The sequence below is a fragment of the Watersipora subatra genome, chromosome 2 (genome assembly GCF_963576615.1).
Source record: "Watersipora subatra chromosome 2, tzWatSuba1.1, whole genome shotgun sequence".
NCBI classification, from domain to species: Eukaryota; Metazoa; Bryozoa; class Gymnolaemata; order Cheilostomatida; family Watersiporidae; genus Watersipora; species Watersipora subatra.
Window position 1 is genome coordinate 3,643,369 of NC_088709.1, and position 11,509 is coordinate 3,654,877.

Genomic DNA, 11,509 nt, shown 5'->3' on the forward strand with positions numbered 1-11,509 from the left:
CGATGAATGTTTGTGTCAAGTCCTGCTGTCATCATTGCTCAAAAGCAAGTTTTGAGCATGACTTGGTTACGTTAGAAATAAATAAAATTGAATCGAAATCATTATAATCAACTATTTCAGCCAATCACAATTGTGTCGGTTTGATCTCTCCTGACATAGACTGACATGTTTATTTCGAAACAACGCATCACACCGGTAACGTATTGGCTACACAAATGACACATTTTGTTAGTGTGTGTAGCTGGGCCTTAAAACCTGAATTGCTTTCATGCTGTGGCTGTCTCATCTGTGTGATAAAATGGTGATGAGAGAATTCGGTTTTTTGAAAGGCTCTTTACCTGATGTTTGTTCACCGAAATGCAAGTTTGTGTTCACTAATCGAACGCTGGTTTCTGTGAAAATTCTTATAAACTTCCTTTCTTATAAGTAACTCCACGTTTTATCGAAAAGCCAAAAGCATGAATCGTCTAATAATTGCTTGTGGCATATAAAGCGTTCAGCTGCCGAGGCAGAGCGCATTGCTGCAGGCCAACAGCCTATGATATCTTGCATTGTCATACGCAAACAAGTGGCCAGTCAGTTGCTGCTAAATTAATAAGGTCAGACTGCAGCAAGCACATTTGACCTTTACTCTCATTCGCTAGCATCACCTCACTCTGGCAAGAGGTATTGCGTAGAGCGGTTTCTGTACCTCCTAGTAGTGAAGTACCACCTAGTGCTAGTTAGGCTGCAGTTCGACATTGCCTCAATATGGGCATGTGGTATGTATATTGCTTTCTAGTATATCGTGATTGTTTTTTTCATTTTGGAGATAGTTGCTGAAGACATTCAATACATCTGCTGTTTATCTAAACAATAAAGAATTACAAATGAAATTTAGTTTTGTAAGATAGCAAATGTCAAAATATGTTCAAATAAATTTGAACTACGGTTGTTGGACATTTAATAACACTCACAGTATAATGATGGTTGCGGAGTAGCTCACCATCATAATTAAATCAGTAATCCTTCCTAGCTTCAATTATTGTCTTTTGGTATACTTGGTTAGTCTAAGTTATTCTTAATATACGGTTGCTCTATATCTGCCAAATATTGGGTTGTATCCATCCAAATTATAATTTCGGGTTTATAAGAATGTCTAACTGTTATCTATACAACGCTTTTGCCATAAAATTCTTTTATGGAGGTTTTTGCTAGTTGTCTTTGTGAAAAATTATGCAGATGCTGGTACATAGGTAATAACACGTTGACCAATGAACAATTTGAAAATGGAAATAATAGCCTTTGTGAAACGGGTATGTCTTGGAAAACTTGATGGTTTCCTCTTACCATCCAATTTGAAAAATGAAATAATCTTTTGTCAAGAAACAAATGGGTTTTCTATTTTGCTTTATTCATCCGGTTGCTCAATCAGCCATTTCAACGAGCAATTCACATTTGATTTGGCAATTACTTTGGGTTCTATTTTAATGGCAATCAACATTAGTTTTTAAATGGATCAGGTTTATAGATTTCAAGACATAGAAAGTGAGTAACAGTAGATTTCAAGACATAGAAAGTGAGTTTCTATTTTAAAAGGTATTACTATACTGAGGCATCAGTTTTTATTTCGACAAATAGGCGATTCTTTGAGTTGTATTACAAGTTGTGGTACCTAGATGTACGGATAATCTTTCAAAAACTATGTCTAAATTTGATATATGAAAAATTGTTCCATTTTTAGTTTTTCATTTCAACGTATCTTGTTGAAATTATACTCAGAACACTTGGAACTGTTATAAAATGAAATATATTGATGTTGTACAATATCACAGAGCATAAATTGTGAACAATTCATTTCAGCAAAGCCAATTTGGTATTTATTCCGATCATTGTCAGCATCATTTTTCACATTCTGCAGTTTTTCAGTCATTTTTGGCTTAAAATGGCAGCATGTGTAAAAAGAATAGCACTTAGTTTATCAGTAGAGAAACCATTTGCGACAACTTTAGTTACTTTGTGCGGATATAAGTGTTATGACTACTGTTGCAACGACGCTGCCTAGTAAAAACAACTTTTGTTGTGGAACCCCCACAAACCTAATTTTCAACAGGTTTTGTTAGGTTTCCATAGCCTTCATTCACTTTCTTGTTGGCAAAAACGTACACGTACAACTAATCAAATGGCAGTAACAAATTCTGTTCTGGGGTAATGGCATCATTTACTATACCTTTAATGATCATGAAAATGCAGCAAATATACATTAAACAAACAATTTCATGCAGTATGTTGCTAGTGATGAAGAATGCTAACCTTTGTTTTATACTTATGAGGCTGTGCATGCTGAGAGCTACATCGTGCTATAACATCCTGTACTATGGCCCGCTGAAGTTTAGCAGCTTGCAGATAATGTTGAGGTAAGTCTTGCAAATTAAACTGCTCTAAAGATAATATAATTTTGTATTATATGTCACTTTGTCTAATTGTTGCAGCTCAACATTTCATAAAAAGATCTATTTGGAAATACAAAGTTTAAGGCTTGAAGAATGGTGTTGTTCATACTACGAGCGGGTTACTTATATATCTTGTAAAATGTATATATACTTGTGTGCCAAATTTCATTTAAAATCTTGTAAAAAGAGCTTTAATCTGCGTATATTTGGATAAAATGTGTCAACCAGTGGAGAAAGTTTACAGACCCGATCTAATTGCCGTGAAGGATTCACTCCCTTTATCCTGGTTACGCTAAAAAACAAAGGCGTGCTGATGCTTCAGGAAGATTGTTCAATAAAAACAAAGACAAGCTGCCACAGCTGACATTTTGCAGCTAGTGGCAGAAGGCCTCTATTCTTTGTAAGTACTCAATATAGGTTGTACAAGGACCCTTATACGCTTCGTGATTGCTGCTTACAATTGTAGTATGGGCCAAGTAATTGACTAAGGGTGCTTCTCCCTTTGCAAGCTATCGATTCTTTCATTTTAGGTTACTTCATTATGTCCAAAGAAGAAGTATGGACTACAGTCAGCCAATCACTGCTTCAAAAACTGATTAGTTATCAGGCATTTACTGTTAATCATGCTTGCCATTGACATCCATTTCTGAGAAAGAATTTGCTATTAGGTTTAATGGTTGTGGAGCGCGGAGGGGCTCCAGGAGTTGTTGACCAGCTAAGTTATCACAGGGTTATTATGTTACCGTACTTCACTGCAGGCCTATAGGAGTCAAGTCATATGGAATGTATTGAAGTATGATACCATAGTAATCAATGAGAGTCATCACAATGAAGCAGTCACTTTTTATGACCTTGTCTACTCTAACTCTTCATTGGTCACTCCTGTTAACCTAATTATACAACGAGTTGATCAAGCTTTGTGTACATGACATACAAACCATTCTTTGGGTCTCCGGATGTGGTTTTTGCCTCATCTATTTCTACTTATTATTTTGATGGCCATCTTGAATTACTTGGTCGGAAAGGTTAACCACATGCATGCTGCTAACCTTGTTGCTTTGTAGGTTGTGACATTCTTGTTATAGTTAGTATACTGGATGCAGACCTGCAGTGAGGATTTTGTCACGTAGTAAATCTATAGTCTAATTGGTGGTGGTTGCTTAGTCCAGGTTTTCAGAGTGTATCTATAATAGCACTGCAATAAGATTCTACGCTGTAAGTTGATTACACGTGAGAGAGACTCAGTAATGTGTAGTGAGGTTTTTGCTTTTGTAACACAATACAACTACCTCTTTCTTGTTAGAAACGCTATCATATATTCCTGTATTTCTTGAAACATTAGTTCCATACTTTTAGGTGACCATTAGTAAATGTGAGTGACTGATGACAGTTTTCTCTTTATACCTGTTGACACCGTTAAAGATGTCTTTGATTTCATGGAATAGCGGATGCTCGTAGAAGGTCAAGTCTCGTAGAAATGTTGTTATTGGCTAGATCAGCCACATTGTTTCCTATGCGATACTTCTCATGAGTTTTGTTCCTCTCAAAGTATCATCTTTTTCATAGTTCAATGTTTGTTGGGCGTTAGTATACTAGGGATAGGTTCAACTAGATCACACTTGTTAGGCATATTTCTTCACATTCACATAGTTCTATAATCTTATGGAATGTGGACAAGTACGCCTCACATCTGTAGCGAATCTCAGTCAGCCACTCAAGAACTAACTAGAGGAAAGCTGCTGTGGCTTACTGGCATGGCTACGCATGGCTGCGTTTCTGTCGATGTCCTGCAATGCGCAGCGTGCTGATGAGTTGAGACTGCAGGTCAAAACTGCCTCTAAGGTAGTAATGGCTACTGTCTGCCCCTCATGCGAAAACTGAATCATTACTCCGCCAGGCTGGAGAGGTGTTAGCATACTTCATTACAGACCATACTATTGATTTTGTGCTATGGAATGTGGTTAAGTATGCCTAGACCTCTGAGCAAATTTCTTCTGTTATCTTTCTCCCTACTCATTAGTCTGTAAATGCTCCTTGCTTGCGAATTAATTGGAGCAGTAGCTTTGCGAATGCTACACTAAGTTCGCTACCGAAACACAGAATGGATTACATGGCTGAAAATTCATTGCTTTGCTTCTATTTGCTGTCGCTTACAGACATCAGATCACCAATGTCAATGAGGTCAAAGTTGCGATACGTTATCAGTTCAGATACCATCATGCAATCTTATCTGCTTATGCCTCCCTTGGGTTAGTTGTACGTTACATAAAAGTCTTTGATAATGGCTGCTGGTCAGTACAAACATATCGTTTCTACGTTCCTTGGCTATAAGACGGATAAAGTGCTGCGTATAAAGAAGTCAAGAGTGATTGGTGCAATAAACAGGCTGATTCAGTTGTGCATCTGTGGATATTTACTCATATGGGTAATGATTGTTGAGAAAGGATATCAACAGCAGGAGCGCGGACTGAGTGCAATAAGTTTTCGAATTCATGGAAATGCTTATACCCAAAATAATTTCACAGGGAGTATTATACAAGGCAGTCGGCTCGTGTGGGATACTGTGGACACAGCAGTTCCGCCCGAAGAGAACAAAGCTTTCTTTGTTACAACAAGCGCTGTTGTAACGCCCAATCAGACATTATCAGTTTGCCCCGAGGATGAGCTGGTTAAGGAGGCTCGGTGCCAAGGTGATGAGGATTGTCCACCGCTATACTCACCATTTGAGCAAGGCCACGGAGTGAGTGATGGATCCTGCAACAATGGCACAGGCACTTGTTATATTCAGGCGTGGTGCCCTCTACCAGGTGATGCTAGAATAAGCCTGAAGGGTGTAGAAAATTTTACTGTACTCATCAAAAGCCATGTCATGTATTCCGCTAACAAAATAAAAGGAAGCAATGTGGCCAACTTGGACTCATCCTACATCAACAGTTGTCGCTATAACAGCCACTCAGACCCACATTGTCCAATGTTTACGTTGGGGGGCATTGTTCAAGAAGCTCTGTCTGGCACCAAATACACCTTCTCTGATCTGATCCATGATGGTGCAGTGATTGCCATTCGTGTCAATTGGAATTGTGATTTGGATCATGACATTAAAGACTGTTTTCCAACCTTCAAGTTTGTTTGGATGGATTACCGAGAAGATGGTCTGCTGGCTGGCTACAGTTATGAGTCATCGCACAATTATTTTGACAGCGATGGGGTTGAGTATCGCGAACATATCCTGCGTTACGGCATTTTGTGTATTTTAATAGTGGATGCTGAGGCAGGTAAATTTGCAGTTTTACCTACTGTGCAAAAGGTCGGTTCGAGCATGGCTCTCCTTGGTCTCTCAACTATTATATGCAACTTTCTGCTACTTTACTGCCACAAAAAGAGACTTGTCTACTGGGCGTACATGTATGAGGTTGTGGTTGGCTCTGACGCCTATTCCTATGGCAATAATTATGATAGCTACGACCTTGAGACTCCACTAGGCCTTGAAGACTGAAGAATCATAGAGACTCCATTAGCGCTTGCAGCAGAGCTTTCATATATAGCTTCCTATCGCTGATTGAGGTGTTTGCTGATGTATGTACATATATGAGATAAACCATGTTCCTTTGACATCAACAAGTGGATGAACATGATTATACCTCATGTGTTTTACATATAGAACATACCTGAATCATTCTACTGATGAATTCTATTGTGCAAGTATGTGTACTATTATTTAATTTAGTTATTACTTAATTTCAGCTGGAATGACTTGTGAGAAAACATTATTGTAATATGATAGCCTAAAAAATACTTGTGACTTGTTGATATAAATGTATATGACCATCTACAGACATGTCCGTGTTTTGCACCGCTAACATGTTTGGTCTCTCAAACATATATTTAAGCCAACATAATATGCATACAAATTTACACAGTTACAGTCCGTCGAATATTATCTTATGTCCAATATAGGAGACACTAGAAACTGAAACACTGAAAGCTCCATGTCTTCAGTGTCTTCATTGAGACACTGAAAACATTTGAACTGAAACACTGCTGCCAGATCTTTGGTATCCATCAAAAACTTTTAGCAACAGACATCAGACTGACAGACATCTTCATCATGCATAGTGTACCATGAAACTTCTGATCTGAAGGCTGCTAATTACAAACAGTATATCAAATTAAAACAATTTTTCACACCAGGTGAAACCTACGAAACCTGGCAAAGAGAGGTCCTAGAACGGATACATATATATTAACGAACTGCCTCCTTCGATCCATCTTCGTCACTATCTATTTCAGAGCTGCTGCTGCTGGAAAGTGATTCATCTGATTTTATCTCATCAATGGCCTTAGAGATATCCATTTCGCATTTTTGAATGAGGGCATCGTATCTGCTTCCCATATCCACAAAACTTTGCACTATTTCCACCAGGAGGGGATTGCTCGTCTCGTTTTGACTACAACAGATAGATTGGCACAGGATGAGACAACTAGGTAGCTTATGAGTGACTCAAACCAGAATGTTTGTAGAACTTCGCCTTGCTTGAGCACCTTTCTAGCAGTTGTTTACGGAAAATGTCATATATTTATTGTTTTACCAATATGATCAAGTAAAACGAGTAGTAAAGGTTGCTCACTACTTGAAGCACGACTTTAGTCAGGCTCTGCTCAATAGCTAGGGAGCTGAGCTAATCAAACTTTCTTTGGAGTACCTACCTTTGCTTGGTTACAATAGTCTGAAGTGTGTGAAATGTACGATTCACCATCTCACATTCATCCGCTATCACGTTTTCAACGATATCATGAGCGAGTTTCTCCAACCACCGAATTATCTACAACAAATTTATAACAATCCTCTGATAGGTTCGTAGTTGTTGTGTTCTCATGTAAAATTTATATCGGATCAAGTAGGATTGTAACAAGATTGTACTACAGGACTGTACTGTTGTACTTCTACTAATTCATTGGAGCCAGTGATCAAAGCATACGTAAGCTAGTAGCATAACTACACATCGTGACAAGATGTCAGTCAGCATCGGGTTCAACTGACATCAATTCTAATAACAACTCCCATGTTCACATTAAAGCCTATTCTTGTGTAGACTCTGCTCACAGCTTCACGAGTAGCACTCCTAAAATCTGTTGACTGACTGTTGATAGGTGGAATGAGGAACACATGCAAGCATTAGCAATCCATTATTGTGATTCATGTTGATAGACAATGTTCATAACAAATCCAATATGCTGGCAAAGCCGCCCTACCACAATACCTTGAAGCAGTCCGGAAGGGTGTCTATACAAGCCTCTCGCAGGTTCTTGTTAATCTTGAAGAGTTTAACTAGGTCACTGTTATCAATGTATAGCTTCCAGATATCAGAGTAAGGGTTGCACTTAGTAAACAGAATAATATCATCCATATCGGCGGCCTTGCCATCCAAACTGCTGACTTCCTCCGCTCCTGTCAGTTGCATGACAACTAGTAGTCACCTGTGCTTCAGTGTTATCTTTCCTAAGCTATGTCTGAGTTCTTCTCTCAACATGACTTATTACCACGGCTCATTGAGACTTAGGCAGGCACATACGACAAACATTACATCTAACTTACATATTGTTATCGGTTTCAAGTACTGCGTAAGGTTGGGAGTGGAAATGCATGGAAGAGAATCGGTCTAACCGCTACAGTAACCGCTAACTGCAATCTAGTTAAGATTATGGACAGTCTGATAAAACTTGCAATAAATATGAGAGTAGCTTTTGATATTGCCGAAACCTTACATTCAAGCCGTATAACTTCTGACAACTACCAATGTTTGTTATTGCTTAGTTGATCCACCAGTATTCAAGTAGACCACGAGTACCTAGATAAGCTACTAGTACTAACTAAAACTGCTTGTATATAGTTAGACAGCTACTAGCTAGTTACATTACTAGTACATGTACCTAGTTATATTGTTAGTATCTGATGGAACCATTAGTACAAAATTAGAGTGCTAGTGCTTCGTTGGACCAACAGTACCTAGTTAGACTGCTAGTACGTACCTAGTTAAACTACCAGTACCTAGTTAGACTGTTAGTATCCAATTAGACTACTAGTACCCAATTAGACTACTAGTACCTAGTTGGACTACTTGTACCTAGTTAGACTGTTAGTATCCAATTCGACTACTAGTACCCAATTACACTACTAGTACCTAGTTGGAATACTAGTACCCAGTTAGACTGCTAGTACCTAGTTAAACTACCAGTACCTAGTTAGACTACTAGTATCCAATTAGACTACTAGTACCCAATTAGACTACTAGTACCTAGTTGGACTACTAGTACCTAGTTAGACTGTTAGTATCCAATTAGACTGCTAGTACCTAGTTACACTACTAGTACCTAGTTGGAATACTAGTACCCAGTTAGACTGCTAGTACCTAGTTACACTACTAGTACCTAGTTAAATTGCGAGTACCTAGTTAGACTGCTAATACCAAGTTAGACTACTAGTACCTAGTTAGACTGCTAGTACCTAATACTCAGATGAAAAACAATTGTATAACAACCATAATAACTTTCGTTATACAAAAATATGTACCCGAGTCCGGCTGTTTAGAAACTTGCTCATCATCACGGTTGGTCCCCTCAGTTGAGCTATCTGAGTTGGTGTCAGCATTATTATTAACGTTCACCTCTAAAATGATCCAAAAATTAGGACTAACCGAAAATCATCCTCCAATTTGAATGTGTTAGTCTAGTTGAAACATTTCCGAGAGAGAGACATTTTTACAAGAGAATTTCACCAACATGGTTAAAAATATATAGAAAACTAACCCTAAAGAGTCACAAAAAGTTGTCAATAGGGTTACAGTGAGTTTCTTGTTCCTGTATGAAGTTAATAACCGACAATGCTGTCATTACGATGGGTACAACTTCCTCATGAACACATAGAATTGATAATGGAAAGAAAAAGGGTATAATAGGTGTGACAAATTAAACAAAAAATGAATTATTTTCCTTTAGCACGATAACCTTACTTCAGAAACTTATTGCGAGAATTCTTTATTTTAGACAGTATTAAAAGGCTATACAATATACACGTATTAATATTTATGTATTAAATTGACAGTGACCAATGCAATACGCACGTACCTGCAGGTGTCTTTGCTGCAGACCTGTAGACATCCTTTCCAAAGTCTTGAGCTTCTTTGACAGCCTCCTCTAAGGTTGAATTATCGCTGAAATCAATAAAAAATGGAGCTGACTGCATATTTATTTTATTGTGTAGCGAGCTTACGCGTTCACAAATTTTTCTTAAAGTTCTATTCAGTTGTTCGGAATGTAGTAGATGAACTCACGAAGAAACGTTGAGGTCTAGAGTAGAAAGCGAAGCCTCGGAGTCATAATCGAGCTGACCAATGATTTCTTTGACTTTAGCTAAAACCTTCATCTGATAGCGAGTGAGGTTGGGCAGGTGATCGACTTGTGAGACAACCGTTGTTAGACAGAACCGCTGCATTACTACCAGCAAACTCTGAAACCAGCCGAGTGTGTATCTTTTTCAGCATTAGTGAAAAACATCATGTACTCATAAACTGGCCGTTAGGAAGACAGATTGTCAATGAAAAACACCGAGTACCAGTAAATCTTGTAAATATATGTTTACAATATGTAACGTCTCCTTTAGGTCAACTCACCTCAAGACAGTCAGGTACAAGCTCCTCTCGAGAGGTGTGAGCGAACTCCAGCACATGACGGGCTGTGCTTAGGGCCAACTGTGAGATTTCATCAACAAGTTCTTGCTTACCTGCCAAGACTAGAGTGAGTGTACTGTCTGCCACAAGCTGCCTAACACGTGCTTAACCTCATATCCACATAAATAAAACCAATATAAACACCACAACATAAAGTATTTTTATACAAAGTGATGTGGGAATTAGAAGTGACACGACTGACTAAAACACGAGCTAGTATACCTACCAGAGTCACAGCTGAACATGAGGCTCATGTAGGAGGATGTCACAACAAAGTTGTAGGCCAAGTCAATAGCTAGGTTGGCACAGTCTGGTATGGCAGCACTCACTCGAATCAGCTCCGACTGCTTGTGCTCTATCTGCACCACAATAACCAACTAATATATAAATGTTTCTTTCATATTTCACAAAAATCACATTGGCACTCGCTAGAGGGCATAGCAGAGGAGATAGAAGAGGCATGTTTTCACCTGTTTAATAAACTTTAAAAACCTATAGTGCTCCACATCATTGTCATCGGAGGTGGATTGCAGAAGGTTAGAGTAGCAGTAGAGATTAGTGAATGTGTGTTCGACATCTTCACGAGAACAGCCAGCAGTCAGCTCTGCTTCCTCACTCGTTTGCTCTAGACAAAAAATAATTATGTCTGTGGAACAAGCGCTTATCGGAGAAATTGCTTTGACAAAGTTCCAATAAGGCAATTGTACCGCTGTAGATCTCGTCAATATATACCAACTAACGAAAATACTGTGAATATGAAGTTTGCATTGTTTGATAGAACAGCAAATCTATTTTACTAAATCACGTTGAAAAAGTGCTAACTCATTGCATAGTTACATTGAATACTATCACAATGTACAACTGACTGCTGATGGAGCCAGTAGATGTAATATCGGAAGACTTTTCCGGTAGATCCTTTGGATTCTCAACAGATCCTCTCATCTTGCTGTAGACCTTGGGTCTTGTTGATGGTTCACCTTAAACATTTACATTTTTGTAAATGCTGATTCATAAAACAGAGTTCAATATGTTCAGAATAAGCCAGTGTGTGAAGTCAACATGTAGAACTGAAGGAGGAACATACCTGAATCATGAACTTTGACAGGACTTGTCGCCCTCTTCGAGGAAATTGTGGCGCCTGACTTCATAGCATCGTTACTCTTTTCACCAGATGCTAAATCTTTTGGTGAAACAGGCTTGTCCTTGTCCATTTTGATGGCAAGCACATTGATAGATTATCAGAATAGATGATTTAAAATCATCTGCTATTTATATGCAACAGCAAGTGTATCTTTGCGTCAAAGCACAAAGACAACAGCAGCTTGCTTTACTCTCACCATTCCGCTCTCA

General features: G+C 38.5%; 2 protein-coding genes across 3 annotated transcripts; one reads left to right on the forward strand and one right to left on the reverse strand.

Annotated features, from left to right (window-relative positions):
• Nucleotides 1-4,713: 4,713 nt before the first annotated feature.
• LOC137387877 (P2X purinoceptor 4-like) lies at nt 4,714-5,934 on the forward strand. The gene has a single exon (XM_068074390.1). The coding sequence runs from the start codon at nt 4,714-4,716 to the stop codon at nt 5,926-5,928; it is 1,215 nt and encodes a 404-aa protein (XP_067930491.1). The 3' UTR covers nt 5,929-5,934.
• Nucleotides 5,935-6,166: 232 nt separating this feature from the next.
• Nucleotides 6,167-11,334, reverse strand: LOC137387681 (uncharacterized). 2 transcript variants are annotated; one of them, XM_068074168.1, is made up of 11 exons: nt 11,244-11,334; nt 11,026-11,136; nt 10,630-10,784; nt 10,386-10,518; nt 10,103-10,212; nt 9,764-9,939; nt 9,558-9,643; nt 9,004-9,099; nt 7,694-7,878; nt 7,140-7,255; nt 6,167-6,880 (listed from the first exon to the last, which is right to left on the reverse strand). In XM_068074168.1, exons 1-11 carry the CDS (start codon nt 11,305-11,307, stop codon nt 6,676-6,678), a joined length of 1,437 nt encoding a protein of 478 aa, XP_067930269.1. In that variant the 5' UTR covers nt 11,308-11,334; the 3' UTR covers nt 6,167-6,675. The 2 variants fall into 2 exon arrangements, with proteins under 2 accessions (XP_067930269.1, XP_067930268.1); XM_068074167.1 differs by having other exon boundaries at nt 7,694-7,881.
• Between the last annotated feature and the right edge of the window lie 175 nt (nt 11,335-11,509).

Bases quoted from the DNA above. Each gene is read 5' to 3' on its own strand.
- LOC137387877 (XM_068074390.1), top strand. From the start codon at position 4,714: ATGGCTGCTGGTCAGTACAAACATATCGTTTCTACGTTCCTTGGCTAT.
- LOC137387681 (XM_068074167.1), bottom strand. From the start codon at position 11,307: ATGAAGTCAGGCGCCACAATTTCCTCGAAGAGGGCGACAAGTCCTGTC. The intron at 11,137-11,243 runs GTATGTTCCTCC...TAAATGTTTAAG, and splicing joins TGTCAAAGTTCATGATTCAG to GTGAACCATCAACAAGACCC. The intron at 10,213-10,385 runs GTAGGTATACTA...TAGTCTTGGCAG, and splicing joins CATGTTCAGCTGTGACTCTG to GTAAGCAAGAACTTGTTGAT.